At 42.8% G+C, this 19,059-nt stretch overlaps 2 protein-coding genes across 2 annotated transcripts; one reads left to right on the forward strand and one right to left on the reverse strand.

The window, feature by feature from the left end:
- Nucleotides 1-855: 855 nt before the first annotated feature.
- LOC147253258 (neuronal pentraxin-2) lies at nt 856-10,150 on the forward strand. The gene is made up of 6 exons (XM_086218328.1): nt 856-1,132; nt 4,280-5,058; nt 6,570-7,023; nt 7,498-7,751; nt 8,444-8,623; nt 8,985-10,150. The coding sequence occupies exons 2-6, from the start codon at nt 4,402-4,404 to the stop codon at nt 9,192-9,194; spliced, it is 1,755 nt and encodes a 584-aa protein (XP_086074454.1). The 5' UTR covers nt 856-1,132; nt 4,280-4,401; the 3' UTR covers nt 9,195-10,150.
- A 16-nt stretch (nt 10,151-10,166) lies between these two features.
- Nucleotides 10,167-18,845, reverse strand: cyth2 (cytohesin 2). Its single transcript, XM_086218329.1, has 12 exons — nt 18,662-18,845; nt 16,458-16,608; nt 15,962-16,028; nt 15,751-15,869; nt 15,590-15,670; nt 15,174-15,286; nt 14,735-14,883; nt 14,515-14,626; nt 13,860-13,936; nt 13,316-13,387; nt 13,054-13,208; nt 10,167-12,792 (listed from the first exon to the last, which is right to left on the reverse strand). The coding sequence occupies exons 1-12, from the start codon at nt 18,726-18,728 to the stop codon at nt 12,705-12,707; spliced, it is 1,251 nt and encodes a 416-aa protein (XP_086074455.1). The 5' UTR covers nt 18,729-18,845; the 3' UTR covers nt 10,167-12,704.
- Nucleotides 18,846-19,059: the final 214 nt, after the last annotated feature.

Consider the following 19,059-nt stretch of genomic DNA (forward strand, 5'->3'; position numbering starts at 1 on the left):
AAATACTCAATAAATGTTATCAAGATGTGAAGATTTAATTAAAATGTGGTGTCACTTTTGGAATACAGTTGTGTAAATACCCTAAAACCTGAGCCACGGTGCCGAGGGGTCATCTTAAACCCTTAAAGTCACTCGCATGTCTTCTGTGCTAGAGATTGCGGACGATTATCATGTTGCATTTCAGAGCTTCTAGTGATGATCCAATAAGTTCTGGTCACTTTACTGAGCTCATAATGAAATAATCAATGTTCTGAAACTCCCTGATTTAGTTTCCTTTCTTGATATTGATCGATTTCTGGATGTTTTCTCAGTGAAATGTGATTCATCCCCTCATCAAACTGTTCTAAGTAGGGCTCACACTGTAAAAAAACAAATAGAATTTGGCAAAACTCAAACATGGGAACTTTTAGCTCTATGACGCTTCCTCCAGACTCACATTAACAGCCTGCTGCGATCAGACAAGACTGAAGTTCATGTTCATCACTCAGGTACTCAGGTGTTCAGCTGGACACTATTTACCGTTGGTGTGTTAAGTCTTGTCACCTGAGCTGCCAGAGGCCGACATATGCCAGCGTGTCTGAATCTATCAGGTGTTGGCCTGTAATTAACATGCAGGCTCCACTGTGTGTGTGTGTGTGTGTGTGTGTGTGTGTGTGTGTGTGTGTGTGTGTGTGTGTGTGTGTGATTTCATTTGACCTTAAAGCAGCCATCTGTCCTGCCGACGCCTCGCTGGCTGTCACTCAGCCCGGAGGAGGCGAGAAATTATTCAGGCCACTTACTGGCCATGCTGAGATGTAGGTGAGCGACGTCACGTGTTGCAGAGGTGAGGCCAAGCTGCTGCAGGTCTGGAAATAACGTGTTAAAGTGTCAGGAGGGTACGTCTATCTCAGATGAAGATGCTGTAAGATGATTAAAAGCAGCGACACAAAAAGAGGTGCGGTGTGACTGAGAAAAACAACCTACAAAAGGAGGGGGTGAAGAGGAGGAGAGAGAAAAGAGGAGGCAGAGACAATGGGGAAGGGATAGAAGGAGCTGAGCTCTCTGGAGTAAATCTCTCTCAATCTCATCAGTGTGTGAGGAAGACTACCTCACTACAAGTTCACGCTGCCGATCCACCAGCCGGGACACTCAGGTAAGGACTCATTCTACCTCAGTTAAAGTTACATCATGTTAAACAGTCAGTTCATCATCAGTTTTATTACTATTAAGTACTGGGTTGTTGTTTTTTGCACTCGATTGATTTGATGGGGACGATGCGAGTTAACTCCGTACAACTTCAGCTCATTATAAACAGTCTGAAGTTCTGATGCTCTGCATGCAAATGTTGACCATTTTCAAATCCAGCTACGAGTTCAAGTTTTTGTAAAAGTCAGCTTTTAAAAAAAAAAAAAAGTCAAAAAGGCAAGTAGGGATGCGTGACAACAAAAGCACGCCATCAGTATCAGCAGATATTGGTCAGTGTACATCAGCAACAGTCCATCAACTCAAGTCTCTTTCTTCTCTGCTCCTATCAAACAATGAAGAAACGATAAAAATGAGATTCACTGGCTTTGACAAATGTTTCTGAAACAAGTAAAAAGTAATTTACAACACTTACATGTGTTTTTCATGATGTGAAAAATGTGACTATCCTGTAAATTTGTCCTCTACTGATAATATCGACATCTGCATACATCAGCTGTCAAACCAAAAACAGAGTAAAATAAAAGGAAATCAGATATCAGCAAAGAAACAGAACAAACAACAACAGAAAAACACTTCCATGCATCCGTAAAAACAAGTTCAGTACCCAGGTGACGAATAATTAAAGGCAGTTAAAGGATAAAGATACCTCTAGTCATGCAGGTTTAAATATGTGTGTCGTTCTGATTTTGCTTTAAGTCTGAAACGTTTGCTAAAAACTTCACTTGAGTTGATTTTTTTTTTCCCGCTGGTCAGGTTCCACATCTGAGAGACGTTCAAGAAAAACGCTGTTTGTTATTAACTACTGGTTGTGCTCCTGGTGATCCTACAGCGGTTCTTTAAAACCAATCTGATTGGTTAAAAAAAAACATATATATATATATATATATATATATATATATATATATATATATATATATATATATATATATATATATATAATTCATTAACTCCAATATTTCCTGCTGATAATGAAATGAAGTCGTTGTAGTCGGGGGGTAAACGAGATCATGCATCAGTTTCCAACACAAGGTTGTTGCTGGTGCTCTCTTTTGTTTTTTTTTCCTTTGACAGCAGAAAGACGGGAAATGAACGGGGCTCTGCTGGAATCCAATGCCCAAAATATCTGCAGATTTTAAAGAATTTTTGAGATGATGCACCATCTCTGAACCAGACCAAAAAAGATTCGACGAAGAAAGAATTCAAGGCTGAAAGGATATCAGAGCGCTAACGGCTTCTTGACAGTAACACAACACTGGAGCGGATTGGAGAGTTTATGTCAGACAACAAATAGATACATTTCAAAACTATTCTGACAACGAATCCTCCATCTTGTAGTATTGTTATTGTTGCAGTAATAGTGGCGTGCTGAGGCAAATGAACACAGCATGTTAAAGGAGACAGACTGAGTTTGTACTCTGAAGTTTTGAGCATCATTTTAGTAAAGCGGTGGAACGTCTTTGAAGTGGTTCTATAAACAGAGAAGTGACGTGCGGATGTTGTCATCTTGGCTGAAAGCATCTCGGAACATTCGAGGGAAGCGTCTGGTGGACATAAAGACGCTGATGTTGAATCTGTCCAGTTTGTTTACGAAAGGAACGCTCCCCTTTCCTACGGGAAGACTGTTCTTTAAACACAGCTCTAACTACACTTGTCAGTTGTGAATTTACCACTAATCGTACTACTTAAATATCCACCTTCACCATATGGTGCTGGGATGATGCACGACCCTGTTCACCATGGATTACCACACACACACACACACACACACACACACACAAACACAGGCAGACATGCACACACAGTGAGAGCCCACTTATCTCTGGCTGCTAAGTTAGCACAACAACTTCTTGCAATTAGGTTAATTGAGTGACCTGTGGGTGGTGACGGACTCTCAGGGCCGAAGAGTGCAGATTGAGGATGACACACTTCTGTATGTCGACCATCTGTCTGTTCACTAAGCCCCGCTATTCAACAGGAACCAAGAGAGAACACGTACGTTGTTCCTCCTTTAAAAGAACATTAGCGAGTGCGTTAGTGATTTAGAAGAGTAGGTACGATCCTTCTATGGTTTCTGCAGCTCACTGAATCATTTCTGATCCCACATCTCAGAGGAAACCAGGTTTTAAAACATACACATCAATGTATGTTTTCACCCTGTGTCATAATAGATAAATTACTGTGAATCATGTATAAACCACACACACACACACACACACACACACACTGGAAGATTCTGGTCACTGCACGCAACAGGTGGTCAGCGAGGTTTAGCAGCCGTGTCACGTTTGTGCCATTTGAAAAGGCCGAGTGTGTATAATGCAGGACATGTCACAAAGCTCCAAGAGGTCAGCTGCCCTTGATGATATAGACCAGGGCTGCTCAAAGTGTGGGCTGTGGGCCAAATTTAGCCCGATTTAAGGTTAGATTTGGCCCACCAGATGTACAGAATAAGATGAGCAATAACTAACTTCATAATACAAAAGTACTTGGAAATTATACTTCAGATGTCTGTTTATGTTGTCTCTGTGAGGTGAACACTTAAATGTGCTGGACTTCCTTTACTTTTTCATAATTTGATCAGGTTGTGGAGTGATGAATACGGAGCGAGACAAGTAAGAAAAGCATGGCAAAGCCAGACACCCCTGAATTTAGGACTTTGAATTGAAAAATATATCCAGGCACAACAGTCTTGAGTGTGAGTGTTTTATCATCATGAGTGTATGTGGTCGTAGTACACATTATAAATAGAGTGTAGTGTGACTGAGTATGGACTCATGATCACACCTCTGATTTGGACTAATCCACGTCTGGCTCGTTTGGCACAGCCCTTTGCCATGCAAGGTTAGTGGTCAGACGGATTTGTGCTTCCTGGGGCCAAAGACGTCACAAGTCCTCCCTTGCATCCTGCTGAGACCAGTAGAACTGTCCTGTTCTATCAGCCTGACGTAGACGTCCTGACTGACAGAACACTGGAACAGCAAACAAAGGAGCGATCAAATATATGGTGTTTTATTTTGAAGGATTGTTCTGGTCTTCAGTGCTTCTACAACACAGCATCCAGAAATAAGACTTTGATGATAAAACTGTCTTTCAGATAAACTCCTGGATGGCGTGTCCCCCTCATGTCTCCTTCACATCAAGACAGAAGTCAAGAGAAGTCTTACTTCACGCAGCGTCACACACTCTGAAGTGAAGCCAAGCTCTTTAGTCTCCTGGATGATGGAGATCATGAGGAACTCTCCACACCTGTCCGCCTTCCTTCCACGTGCTGTGTTTTTTCTACTCTCACTCCTCCTGTGTCCGGTGTTTGCCAAGTCAGGGTCTGACTTTGACTACGGAGCACACCCACGTTTTGTGTGCACCCCCATTCCCATGGACGCAGACCCTGCCTGCTTCCCCACAGCAGGTCCGGGTGTCGGGGCAGCAGGGCCCAGCGGAGCAGGTTATCAAAGTGTACCTCCCGCTGGCTGGTGGGGGGCGAGCGAGGAGGCCAAAGCCACCATCCTCCACCTGAGGGAGAGCCTGGTCCAGCAGAAAGAGACCATCCTGGACCAGAGGGAGACCATCAGAGAACTGACGGCCAAGCTCACCCTGTGCGAGGGCTTGGGACGGGCGCCTCATGACAACCACCATGGCTTATCCTCGCACTCGGATCACATGTACACTGACAGCATGCACCATAGCAACCATCACGGTCACCATGGAAACCTCATCCCAGACTCCACACACCACCCCTCTGTGGGGGGCCAACGATCCGATGGCGAGCACAGCAGCACCAACCAGAAGCATAAACACGTGACGGACGTAGCATCCTCACCTGAGCAGATGGAGCGGATGCTGCAGGTGCTGAAGGAGCGGCTGGACACCCTGCAGGTGAGCCAGAGCAACTTTCACAACTTCAAATAAATGAGTGTGTAAAGTTTTATGAAAAAGGTTTGTGGTTGTGCCCATACAAGGCTCTTCCTTGTTTGTACGCAGCTCTGCTATCATCAGAGGATTACCAAAGTAGAATCTACACTAAGTACTTCAGACAAAGAAACAATTAACGACTTAATCACATAAAGCCTCTCTCTACATATTGTTTGTTGTCCCTCGGTGGGCACTTCTGAGCGCTAAAGCAGCGCAGAGGAGGATGTCTGATCCAGTTAAGAGAGGATGTAGAGATACTTTCTCATGAGGTCGGAAAGACAGGTTGATTCATGTTTTTTTCCTTCATGGCTGTCCTTGGAAGACTCCTTTTTTACTGCTTGGGTCATGATCGCAGACAGATGCCAGGAGCTGTGGTGTGGAGGGTTGATGGTGTGTGTGTGGTGTGTGTGTGTGTGTGTGTGTGTGTGTGTGTGTGTGTGTGTGTGTGTGTGTGTGTGTGTGTGTGTGTGCGTGTGCGTGGGGGGTTCTAAGATCAGCAGTAATTATTGTGATGTCCCTTGACAGAGTGGTAATCAGGGCACACTCCAGGACAGAGCCTGGATTACCTGAGAGGGAAGCAGGAAGACCTGATAAACGCTGAGAGGAGCACAACATACAAGACTGATGAATGCAGCTTCAATTATAGGATTATTAGTTATGCTTATTACACCAGTGATCAATAAATCATTCAATTAATCAACCAATCAGTCAGTCAAGCTTGTTTATAGAGCAGCTTTAGAAGAAAATTAAATGTTTTTCCAACGGTTTTTCAAGCGGTTGACAGCACAAGTAAATAATTTACCGTGGAACTCTGAACATCCTAATAAGATAGAGTAGTAAAATTTACAGAATTTCCCCCTGGGTATTAATAAAGTATTCTGATTCTGATTCTGATTCAGATTAAAAGCCAGACCACATCGATGGGGTTGTAATTTACGCAGCAAAATTAGTATTTTCAGCTCCTCTAAGATGCTTGGGAAGCTCTCCTGGTGTAATTGCTGAAAGCAGGTTCTTGAAATGTTTTAGCTGGGCCTAAAAGTGGAGCTGTGTGTGTGTGTGTGTGTGTGTGTGTGTGTGTGTGTGTGTGTGTGTGTGTGTGTGTGTGTGTGTGTGTGTGTGTGTGTGTGTGCGCACGCACGCTATACATCAGGCTGCTGGATGCTGGTGTAATTATCTAAGAGGTGGAGTTGTGTGTTGTGTCTTCTTGGTGGTCAGTGTTCCAGCAGCAGCAGGAGATGCAGACGTCTACGTTTCATTCAGCTTTTCTGAATCTTTCTTGGATGTGTTTCTCAGTTTTATTGTTGAGATGCCAGAATGAGAATTTTGTAAGAGCTTTGATGAGGCCACCAACACCCAGATCCCCATCTTGATACTTGGTGACAGACCACCAGCAGGCTTCCTTCAGGCTGTCCCCACTAACTTAACTGCATGTTTCGGTCCAGACCTCCTCAGTGTGTTTTCTCCTCCCTGTGCAGAAGAGGAACACCTCGATGACGTACTCCAGCTCTCTGAAGGAGCTGCTGCAGAGGAAGATCACCGCTCTGGAACAGCAGCTGCACCACCACACGGCCGCTCTTAGCAGCCCGGATCCCCACCACGACCACAGCAGTCACCGCGACGAGGGGGACCATCACGATGACGATGGTGATGATCACCATGATGATGGACACTCACCTGACCACAAGGACGGTGGTCACAGTGACAGTGGGAACCACACTGGCCCTCACTATGACAGCCACAACGATGACCATTATGATGGAGACCATGACGACCACAGCGACCATGACGACGACGATGATGACGATCACCACAGTAATGAAGCAGACAGTCACAGTTACCTTTCACAAGTGGGATACAGATCACATGGGCCGCAGGGAGGTTTCCACGCCAACAAACTGGAGATGATGCTCAATCAGCTGCACCTCGCAGGTACCTGATGTCACAACCTGCTGAAACTCTCTGTTATTGATCTGCCACAGACTTCAGAACTTGCAAAATAGAAATTAAAACCCAAATGTTGATTTTTCCTGGAAAGATCATTTTGATGTGAAATATTTTCCATTGTCAAAAGCAATAATCTGTTCATGATTCTGCTCCTACTTGAATTTTGACCCTCAAAAAAGCAGTTGGCAAAAACTTACTCAGAAAATAATTTGGCTGGTTCCCTCTGTTCAAAGTCATGAATGACCTTCGGCACTTTAGATGTTTTATTTATTAATTCATTTTTTGTGATTGTGTGTCTTCCTCATGTGACCTTTTCAAACTCAAATTTGAGCCACAAATACATCCACAGATGACTCCGTGCCTGTCACCCCTTGCCAAAATGAGCGAACATCGTTTGATAAAACCAAAAGCTGCTCGATGGACCTTGAGGTTGAGATTGTTCATGTTCTTCGTGAACAGGTTCCAGCAGGAAGAAATCCACGAGTCCAGACGCCTTCCAGATTGGTTTCCCAATGAAAACCAGCTACATGTACGGACGCGTGAAGAGAACCCTGCTTCAGGAGATCTTCGCTCTGACACTGTGTCTCTGGCTCAAGGCGGGTGTTGGTCCCAGTCTGGGGACGCCCATCTCTTACTCAGCACCTGGACAGGCCAACGAGCTGGTGCTCATCGAGTGGGGGAACAACCCCATGGAGCTGCTGATTGATGACAAGGTGAGAGAAAGAACTCAATCAAAATGCAATCTTCTGTCAAATGAGTTTTTGGGGGGTTTACAATGGACTGCAATATGACATCACTTTCAAACACATCCTGAGTTTTCTGGATAAAAACTTAATAAATATGAATGTATTCATCCATTCCATTCGCTTTAACTCGAGATGTCAGGAGCACCTTGGGGGAATTTTTCCCATTTGACCCAGATTTCCACTGGGATTCAAGGCTGAGTGGATATGATTTTGGTGGTCAAAGGTCAAGGACACTGTGACAGCTGCACTCCAGATATATCTGGTTGACTGTAACTGATTTAGTGCTTGTCGATACAGTGAAATGACCGCTAGTCCTTTGCTGAGCTCCTCATGTGGACTTGCTGTCAAACTGCCAGTGAACGGCTCAGGTAAAGAGGATGAATAACGAGAGCAGAGACAGAGGGAGGACAACCGTCCAGTGGTCTTGTCCTGAATGTTTACCTACTCCAGGGCTGCATTTAGCTGATGGCTCACTGAATGTTCATCCTTGCTGGTGAAAGCTCTTCTTGCTGACAGTTGCTTTTTCCTGCTGAGGTAATGGATCAGTAGTTGCTCTCACTGGAGTTTTGGTTCTGTTTATTTACAAACTGTGTCCAGTCCAAAAATACTTCATTATACCCCAGTACAATTTTGGTTTGTAATCTTAATCCCATCCTCAGGCTGTGACGCTGCCCCTCTCCCTGAGCGATGGCAAGTGGCACCATGTGTGTGTGACCTGGACCACCCGGGACGGACACTGGGAGGTCTACCAGGACGGGCTGCAGAGGGGCTCCGGGATGAATCTTTCACCCTGGCACCCGATCAAACCAGGAGGGGTCTTCATCCTGGGACAGGAACAGGTAACAGTGCAGATGAAGAAAGACCAGATCCAACTGAACACTTGGCCTCATTCATGAAATGTTCTTATGCATACATTTCTTACTGATTAATGGATTTTTTTAACCCTCAATCTGGTCTTACAATCAAGAAGCAAAGCCGGACAGTAACTCTTTGCTCTTGGTGAACCTTTTGCAACTGGTCAGGCTAAACTGAGGGTTAAAAAATGTTTGCACAAGAACATTTCATGAATGAGATTCATTTTTCATTCCTTTATGGCTGACAGCAGTGGGAATTTGTTTTTTTTTCTTTTGCAAAAGACCTTTTCACATACGCAGTAACAGCCAGTTTGGACCAATCTTCCAATGTCTTTGTCTTTTTTAGGACACTCTTGGAGGTCGTTTTGATGCCACTCAGTCATTCGTAGGAGAGATGTCAGACTTGCAGATGTGGTCTCACGTCCTGAGCGCCAGTGACATCTACAGCCTCGCTTCCTGTGGCAGCCACCTCAAAGGTGATGTCATCTCCTGGTCAGAGACAGAGGTGGAGCTTCATGGAGGCGTCGCCAAATACCCCTTTGACCCATGTCACTGAAAAGCTGCCATCTGATGCAAGTGGGTAACTTCCCTGGACTGTCCTGTAGAAAGTACAGACATTAAAGAAGGAACAAAGACTTAATGCAAGGATGAGTGTGGCCAAGTCCTGCCAACCCAGAATCAATGCCTTCCTTAAACTTTGTTAGTGACTTTTTCATGAAGAAACATGTTGAACAGACTGTGAGTTGGAGTCTCAGTAGGAACTTAGCCGTCTTTGACTATCATTGAATGTCAGTGTTAAGTGCTGTGACATATTGTCATATGTTTAAACTTTGAAAGGTTTCTTACATGTTCTGATGTAAAAATGTGAAATTTCTAATCTGGATTCTCTTTCAAAAAGGTTTCCATGGAAGATACAGCTAATTAACCAAAGAATCTATAGAATCAATGACACTTATACAATACACTTTTTTAATCTTAATTTTCTAGGTGGAATTTGTTGTGACTGAATTTAGTGTTCTGGAGCAATTGGATTCTTAGAATATAGTGCCGTTTTTGAGAAATATATACATATATATATGTATAAAATGCATGTTTTTATATGTAATACATTTTTCCACAGAACTCACTGACAATCACATTTTTTCAACAACTTAGATTTCAATGTTTTGAAATGTGATGTTGTTATAAAGTTATTGTGATCTGGCCTTGATTGTACATTTCTGGTGTTGTACATACACAACAATTTTAGCTCTGGTGGAAATTTATGGTTTTATGTAAATAAAATGGTGTGAAGTGTCTTAGTTTTTGTGTGTGTCACACCCAGATAAGTTTATAACAGGATGTCAGGCGAGCGTAAAAGTTTTTGGGCTAACGTGACTTTAATCCTGTCAGACACATTCATAATAGAGCCTCAAATAGCTTCTGTTAGTCTGATTAAAATTGAATTAATGTTCCATTTTTGACATCTTGAAACACAGAGCTGCAGCAGAGGCTCAGCTACTCTACTGTCAATAAAACAATAAAAAAAAAAGAACACATCAATCATCTCTGTTCAACTTTATTGTTACACAGTAGTTGACTGGCACCAATGTGTCGTGGTTTTTATCCTTTTTGCTACATTTACAGATGATCTATCCATCTTCACCTCACAGTAAATAAAATAAATAAATATAAAATAAAGACATTTTCTCAGAGAGATGGCTCCGGGGTGGAAACAACCAGAAACACAGGCCCAGTTTCAGTTCCATCAGTGTTCAGTGACTGAAACGTTGGTTGTTCCAACAGTTGTTTTTTTTTTTTTTGGCAACTATGCACTTCAAGAATGCCACGAAGGTGGAGGCCTACGCAGACTCAAGTTATGTGTACCAACACAGAAGCACTTAAACAGAAATATAAAGTCAGGCCTTCATCAGTTTGATGCTTCTGGAGAGAAACGGGAGAATTAAAGGCAACACAGGAGCTCTACTGGAAGAGACCGATCGCTCTCAGTGTCTTTACAGGTTATGACCCTTCAGTTATCAGGTGAAGAAATGAAGCTGAAAACTACAGTACGCGTTGGTCACAACTGTTGCTGGAAATGACCAGGTGGTGGCGTTATATTTCTGGTTCGTCCCTCAGCATAGGTCACCAACAGAGTGCGCTACAGAGCATTTTCTCCTCAATGCTAACATTTGATAAAGTGCAGTAGACAAATATTGTAGCGCTACTTTTCCAACCACCTAAAAGGCATTTTTCAATAAATGTCTGAAGTTTAATCAGCTGGATGTCAAGCAAAACTATCACAAATCAAAACTTTTATCTGAATAATCTCATTACATCATAAATCAAAGATTTAGTAGTGTTCCTTGGACTTCGGCCGGCAAAGAAAACAAAAGACTGTGAGACTGATCCCTGCTTGTGCTTCACTGAGTCTGACGGCGTGAACTCAGACTACAAACAATAATTTCAGTATGACCAATAAGCACATTTCAATGTATGCAAAAATCAACTTGAACTTGTAACTGTAAATCTTCCTCTACTCACCAGGGAACACTAACACTCCTCAGTGCACTAGCATGATCAGCGACGCATCAGTACCTACGACTCCATTTGTCAACATGCAGTCCTACAGTAGCTCATACAAAAAAAATCTTTTAACAAAACATAAAGAATAAATTAAATCATTTGCACGTGTATCGTAAACAAATATGCTATTTACAAAACAAGTATACGTCATAATGAGCTGCCTTCTTGAGACTCTAGCGGACAGACGCGGCTCGAACAGGTAGATGAGAGTTTTAGAGCGGGAAGGAAATGATCTGTGGCATGCCGTGACGTTACATCAGAGAGGACATGATGATCGTTGCTCAGTACATAGTTAATAAGCCTCCTACTACAGTTTTCTACTCCACTATTGCTGAAACATGTTAATAAACATGCTAATATGTTGTCTTAGTGAGCTGGAACTAGCAGCTAACTACTCTTCACCTCCACCGATGCTCCCACATTAGAAGATCCCCCTGTAACTTGGGTTAGGGTTAGCGATACACCATCATGTCTGTTGTGAGAAATGCATTTCCTTCACACATACACACATTTTATATGTGTGTGTGTGTGTGTGTGTGTAATATATATATATATATATATATATATATATATATATATATATATAAATAAAAATAAAAATGTGTGTGAGTGAAGCCATTCTACAGGAAGCAACGGGCACCTCGCCATCAACTATTTCCTGATTTGTTTTTGATCTCAACTTTTTCCTCTGTAGCTTTGAACCTGTACAACTGTAACAAAAATTTGTAGTGTTTTTGAAAAGTGAGTTCACATTTTTTTTGGTTGTGTGTGTGTGTCTGTGTGTGTGTGAAGACAATCAAGAAGAGCAGTTTCTTCTTTTGCTAGCATCATGTGACCTAACATGAGCTTCTTGCTTGCTACCCTGAATAAGAACATATTCACACAGATGGAGATCTTAAAACAGGTTCAATATGTGTGTTCTCCAAGGCTGCAGTATCTGCTGAAAACACAATAAAAAAAAGAAAGACAGAGCATCTTCAGCTGAGTAGTTGGCCTGCTTTAGCCATCCACTGCCCAAAAAATAAAATAAAATAAAAGTGCACTGGTAAGAAAAGATGCTCAAGAATGTATCAAGACGCTCGAAATCACAGTGACTTCTGGGTTTCAAAAACCAGAGTTTCACCATTTTCTCCATGTTGTTGTGCAACTTTGACAATCTAGCTACGAGAGACTGACAGGCAAAATAATGGCCTTTGAATTGATCTCCATTAGTGTGAACACGGCCAAAGACATTGTGATCTAGAGAGGAATGTAGTGAGGAGACGGGTCCGAGGGCGTGCTCTGGCTGTAGTGAGAGGACCAGGAGGACAGAGGCAGCCACAGCGAGGACGTCTTCACTGTGTGTGACCTTCAAAAGTCTGTTAAACAGGAGTGCGAGGCATCGGGGACAAGGACGGTGAGGTAAGGGAACCTAAGAAGAGATCGTGAGGACGGAAACATGTCCCATGTTGGAGGGAGTGATGACGAAGGAAGACAGGGAAAGATGAAAGAAGGGAATCATCTACGGCTGTTCTTCCTTCTTCTTCAGTGATATACGTTTCTTCCTGGCGGCGAGCATTTCATAGAAGGGATCAACGCTGACAGCCGATCTGGGAAGATGAGAAAGAAACAAACCTGAGTTGCTGGATTGTCACCAAATGCTCCCTTACATCTATCCATCATCACCCTGATTGATGTCTTCTGTTGTTACTGCCAAGTGCTGGCTCACGGAGGAACGCTGGGTCTCTTTACACTAAATTTAACCAAATTGTCCTTGACCTGCTCTATTTGCGTCACGAGAAAACTTGAGATTTGCTGCTACACTGACAAAAGTGACCGGACCCGTCCTGATGCCTTTATCATGGACGTACTTGATGCTGTGGATCCACTCGTCCTTCTCCTCGGGTGTGGGGGCAGAGATACGGTACACCATGTGGTTCCCCTCCACTACCCTCCCATCAGCCTCTGTCTTGCATGCCTTAATCAGCTGACCGCGGTTGTTGGGGATGTACAACTCAAAGCAGTTCTGTTGGGAGAGCAGAACTTAAGAAAAGCAATCGTAACACAAACTGCAAAGCATACAAAGCCGTGCCACTTGTCACCCAAACAAGTTCAGCAGGAATGTGAACTTACTGGTTTTCTTGGGTCTTCAACCTCACGGATGCTGAGGTTCTCCAAAGGAATGATACCACGTGGCTCCTTATCCTGTTAGTGACACACACATTAGCTAACATTACGATAGCTGTAGCTTCATATGCACGTTGCCGTGTCATTGTTGACGAAAGTGAAGTTCCAAGTTTGCCACTCTGTCACACTGTTGTTTTATACACCTGACAAGCTAAATTCAATCTGAGCAAACGGTCATGTAAACAGGAGCTAGCAGACAGCTACCGACATCCTCATGAGTCCATTACATAGTCTAATTTGTGAATGATTATCAGTTCGGAACCTTCATCTTAGTATCAGGGATCATAAACAGTTTTACAAAAAAATGTCTCGATCAAACTTTCTATAAATGTTTTGTTTAAACACGAAAATATCAGAGGAATCGTGTCAAAACTTACTTGTGTGTATTTAACTCAAATGAATGACAATCTACACAGTTCTAGAGAATGTGTATTAAAATTGTTGGAGTTGGAGCGGTTCATAGCATACGATGATGATGAATCGGACTTACTGTGGTGTACTCAAAGTAATAAAGGCAGTTGTCCGTGAGAATGAACCATCGCCTTTTCCAAGTTTTCACTCGTCCCCCTGAAACACAGTCGTGACAGTGAGTGAGAATAGAGGAGGGGTCACAGCTGGAGGGATACTCGTCTACAGAAAACTACAAGACTAACTTCAAACTACTCGGTAACTACCAGTACATACCTCCTGAGAAAACAAGCAGCGGCAGCAGAGGGTGGAAATCGCAGGGGAGAAGCAGAGAAAGGGGGGACCAGACCATTTAGAGGGAGACAGTGGATAAATGGAGGAGGGAGAGAGAGAAAGAGCGAGAGAGAGAGAGAGAGAGAGAGATGGGGGAGGAAGAAGAGAATATATTAGTGACACACAGATCACAGGCCCCGCCATGCAGAAGAAATCAATCAGATTTTAGGCCGCCATCACGCAAGAGAGTGAGTGTCTGTTGGCCATCAGGCTAAGGCAACATTCAATGTCCTAACACTGTGAAGTAGAAACAAAGCAGCAGGCTCATTGTGGACCAGACAAGAAGTTGCATCCATCAATTTCTCCAAAACTCCTCCATCAATGACTCTCACATACAATAAGCCAACACAGAGAAAAGCTGGGATCCACAACAAAGCAGAAAAGGCTGACCGGTGTCATCTCACCAAGTTTAAGAAGCCAGCCCTCTCTGTCGGGGTTGAAGAAGGTGTGCGTCAGGTCATTGCCGTCATCCTCTGGGATCTTGAAGGGCTCATTCTTGATGCTTTCATAGAGGTTCTGTAGTAGAAGAGAAGGCAACCATCATTTAATTGCTCCCACTGTGGCAGACAGTTTCCATCCCGATTCGATAGTTCACTCTCAAAAACTACGCGGAACTTAACGTACCCTGAGGAGCTCCTCCGGCAGGTCCCCGCCTTCGTTGATGCCTCGGTTCATCGAGATGAAGCGGTCCACGCCAGGTTTGTCCCTCACATTCGGGTTATGGAGGCTGGTGTTCAGCATGATGATGGCAAACGACAGCACATAACACGTGTCTGGAGAAAAAATGGAATCGCAAGAAAAGACGGACTCGAATGAATATTGAACCATTTAACCTTAGCAGCAGAAAATGCTGGACAACCTTATGCTGTTGGTTATTAGTAGCAGCAACTCAGCATTGAACATGCAAAACATGTAAAGCTACTTTTATATACAAATAATATATAAAAAAGAACATATTGACATATTAAAGATATGTCTTATGTAAATCTTTACTTCGGGAAAAAGCCTCAGTCCAAGCGTCATTTAAAATGCACTGTGATAGTGTGTGTGTGCGTGTGTGTACCGGTGCTCTGGAAGACGCCGGGGTTGCAGTGGCAGTATCTCTGAGCAAAAGCCTCCATCATTCTATCGATCTTCTGGGCCTCACCTGGCAAACGGAAACTCCACAGGAACTGTCTGCAGTGGACAGGTGGAGGTTCGTGTCAAACTACAGAGGGAATCCTGCCATCAAGGCAGAGCCACACAATTTTTGTCACAATCAGCATGTAGTTCAAGAGCTTGTTTTGTGTCGTCATGGTGACCTTAAGCTTTGTGAGCTTTCACCACAAAAACCTCCAGGTGAAGTGAATGTCTGTGCCAAAATTAATTCAATTCTCTCGAGGCGATACTGACACATCACGCTAACCAGGGTGGGACAGACAGAAGGTAAAACACGACACTGCTGAGGCCACTAAACCACATCAGATGGACAAAGTTTACCTGAGGGCCTGGACAAGGTTGAGATCAGTGAACTCGTGGAGGTCAACGAAAGCCTGAAGAACCTTGATGTTGAAGTCGTCCCTGTAGAGCAGCAGCAACAGAACTATCAGTGAACAGGTATGTGAAGGTAGAGAAACCTTAGAGACTCCAGGACCCAGCACCTTTCTCCCAGGTAATCTCCGATCGCCGTCTTGTTGAGACCTTCTCCTTTGTAGAGGAACTGAGCGATGTCCTCTGGGGTGTGTCTGAGGAGCTCGTTCTCCACAAGAAACACAATGCCCTGCAGAGAGGGGGAAAAATAAAATCATTTACCACACACCTAATTACGACTGACACACATTACTGCAACTGCTGATGTTGGTAAGTTTTTACCTTTTTGGGGTCCATGTTAAATTTCTTCCTTCCCATAGCCACATGTCTACTTTTCTGTAGAGTTTTACTGCAGGGAGAGGATGATACAAGTAAGGTAACTTAAAGAGGAAAGAATTTTCCTCAATCAAACCAAAGCATATTAAAAGGGAACTGATTGTTGTTTTCAACCTGGGACCCATTTTTTTTCATCTGTAGGGGAAATTTCCAATATTGAGGGAGAATGTATGTTAAACACTTAAATCCATCAAATAAATCAGATCCCGATCAACCAGTTTGATTCAAATACATAAGAAAATAAAGCCCAGATTTAAGAATATGTATTTTTATAGGATAACAAAGGCTCAATGGTTTAGAATATCAGAGCAATTTGATACAAAAACTGTGAAAATGTACATGCTCTTACTGTGCAGACGTATAAAATCTGAAACCATGCTGTACTGTCATATTCCCACTTTCTTACATTGTTTTTCAAGCCGGCAGTGTTTGGTCCGCTTACCTCCCCTCTGTGCTGGTCTCCAGTCCCTCCACCTCTAAAATAGCCTCTCTTAATTCCTCCCTGAGTCTCTGGATCTCCTGCAGCAGGACACCCTTCCTCCTACGGATGTCCTCCAGCTCAGAGCGCTCCTCTGGGCTCAGGTCTACTGGGACTGTAAAGGAAGCATGGAAGAATAACTACAGCATATATAACAATCGACAACGGTGTCCAAACAATCTAAGGCAGGGGTTGTCTTTATAAGGTTGATGAAAAAACATGAAATACACCTATTTAGAGCCCATCATTGTTACTCAAAACGGTTGTGACCAAATCTTGCGATCAACATCTAACAATGGAGAGGAGTGGAGAAAGTGAGAGAGCTACAGCAGCATGTGAGGTTTAATCAGGGAATATAAAGAAGCAGTTTTCAATGATAAAAAGACAAAGAAATACTAAAACAGTCTTACTTCATTAGGATAATATGATTTCCATGAACAGAGCACTCATAATGCAAAGGGGCAAATATAAATCATTAACCTAATGATTTTAATTAACACAATTTCATTCTCATTCTTTCCCAGACTATCAGTTTACAACTACAATGAATGTATATCGAACCCAAGTAGCCATTAAACACCATCAATTCAGGAAGCTGCACTGAATATTTGGAGGCTTTTCTAAGGTTCTAACAACCTAATTTAATAATTTGAATGTAGTTCCTGTGGCCACTTCTGGCCCCATGCTGGTAGAACAACCGCATTTATTAACTCTTTAATCATAACTAAAAACAGCAAATATTTTCTCACAAGTGTTCTCCATTTGAACATGTGGTTAAAAAAAAAAGGAAAAAACCTAGTGTAATTGAAAATGTAGGTTTAAGAGTCCTCAACATTTAGGGTTGTGCAGTAATACAGTAATAGAAGATGTAGGAGTAACGCAGTAACACAGTAACTCATATGATACAATCTCAATACTTTGTCGTTGACTGTGACAGCAACACAGCAACTCTGCCACAGTCAATATACCATAAGGCAATTCATCTGCATTCTCATATCTTTCTTCATTTTCTGAAAAATTCCTATGTAAAGATGTCTTCCAATACCACAAATACATGTTGTGGAATTCATAGCAACTTACTAAAATGTTCATCAATAAATTTGTAGAAATCTCTTTACAACAGCTTTGCAATAAATCAAACTCTGCTAGTATTTTCTGAACTTACTAGACAGTTCCAGCTGTTTTATTATTTGCCTTTGCCCAACTCGGAATTAATATATATCGCTGATGAATAGTTTCAGAAAAATGTAATTGTGATAAAATGTTTAAAGAACACAAAGTCATCCCTACATCAGAGCCGCAGCACATTTGATAATAAAATATTTGATTGTCCATATCGCTCAGCCCTCATACAAATGTGAAATTATGTGGGAATTATTATTCCTTCGATTCGTCCATGCCAATCGTAATGATAAAAGGGAGTTATTTTCAGTAAAAATCCAATTGCAGCTAAATTTTTTATTGGCTTAAAACACGGGAGGTGCATTTTCATGACTTTTGTTATGCGAGCTTAACACTTTCACTTTAATCCAGTTCACCCAGAAGAAACAGAATCCCCTTCAGTGTTCGTGGAGGTAGAAACTACTGCGGGACAATCACATCAGTTGAGTTTAACTGACGGCAAATGATCAACAAAAATATCGTGATATCTCTTCTGCGATAAACGGCGGTGGTTAGCAGCCGCAGCCCCCCAAGCTACCACACAACCACAGGGAACTCTGCAAAACAAACAGCTGCTCTCCACCACAACAACCACGCCCACAGTCTGGAGACACCAACTCACACCAGTAGACAGTTCACAAATGATAACAGATGGAGTGATTCGATACGGTGGACAACTGCTAGTTTTTACAGGACGCTGCGTAGGTGCGTTCAGGTGAGGCTGTTAAATGTCCACCGAGGTGAGCAGCGAGCACGCGCTGAAACGATCAATATTTAGTCGGCGTCTGGCTGCGCTAATGCAGCAATGTGCTTCCCTACAGCTACAATATGCTTCACACGCAACACGTGATTATCGGAAAAGATAGCAAAACATTCCCCAGACTCGGTAACCATTCCAGTTTTCGACCGAAAGATCAATGTGTCACACCTGAGCAAATAATGTCAGCCACTAGCTACAGCTAACTAGCGATAGCCTCTGCAAAAAGCTCCTCAGAAAGCGCACTTACTGTAGTCCAGGTCATCCATTTTTGGCGCTTTACTTTTAGGCATAAATAGTTCAGAGTCGACTGTCATTCAATATTAAAAAATAGGGGATATATGTGCAAATATATCCTCAAAAGTAAAGGGAAAATAGACAACCCCTGGTGTCGAAATGTTGGGCCGGAGACAAAGAAGGTGGCGACACCGGAAGCGGTGTCTGGCTTTGTAGGAGTCCTTTTCCGGTCAGTTTTTTTTTCAAAATACAATTTTCTCGTTATACCGTTATATTGAGAGATGGCATGCAGACACATGCATAACTATTAATACTCTGATATATTGACTGGTTGGTGGTTCTTAAATTAATTGTATTATTCATATCATTTCTCCCTGCAGACATAAACCTGCATAACCGCTTACATTGGTG

The sequence above is a fragment of the Aulostomus chinensis genome, chromosome 11 (genome assembly GCF_037954235.1).
Source record: "Aulostomus chinensis isolate RoL2024-O1b breed Wild chromosome 11, RoL_Achi_v1.0, whole genome shotgun sequence".
Classification (NCBI taxonomy): Eukaryota; Metazoa; Chordata; class Actinopteri; order Syngnathiformes; family Aulostomidae; genus Aulostomus; species Aulostomus chinensis.

Bases quoted from the DNA above. Each gene is read 5' to 3' on its own strand.
- LOC147253258 (XM_086218328.1), top strand. From the start codon at position 4,402: ATGATGGAGATCATGAGGAACTCTCCACACCTGTCCGCCTTCCTTCCA. The intron at 5,059-6,569 runs GTGAGCCAGAGC...CTCCCTGTGCAG, and splicing joins AGCGGCTGGACACCCTGCAG to AAGAGGAACACCTCGATGAC. The intron at 7,752-8,443 runs GTGAGAGAAAGA...TCCCATCCTCAG, and splicing joins AGCTGCTGATTGATGACAAG to GCTGTGACGCTGCCCCTCTC.
- cyth2 (XM_086218329.1), bottom strand. From the start codon at position 18,728: ATGACAGTCGACTCTGAACTATTTATGCCTAAAAGTAAAGCGCCAAAA. The intron at 15,287-15,589 runs GTAAACTTTGTC...TGTCCACTGCAG, and splicing joins AACCTTGTCCAGGCCCTCAG to ACAGTTCCTGTGGAGTTTCC. The intron at 14,627-14,734 runs GTACGTTAAGTT...CTTCTACTACAG, and splicing joins TGCCGGAGGAGCTCCTCAGG to AACCTCTATGAAAGCATCAA.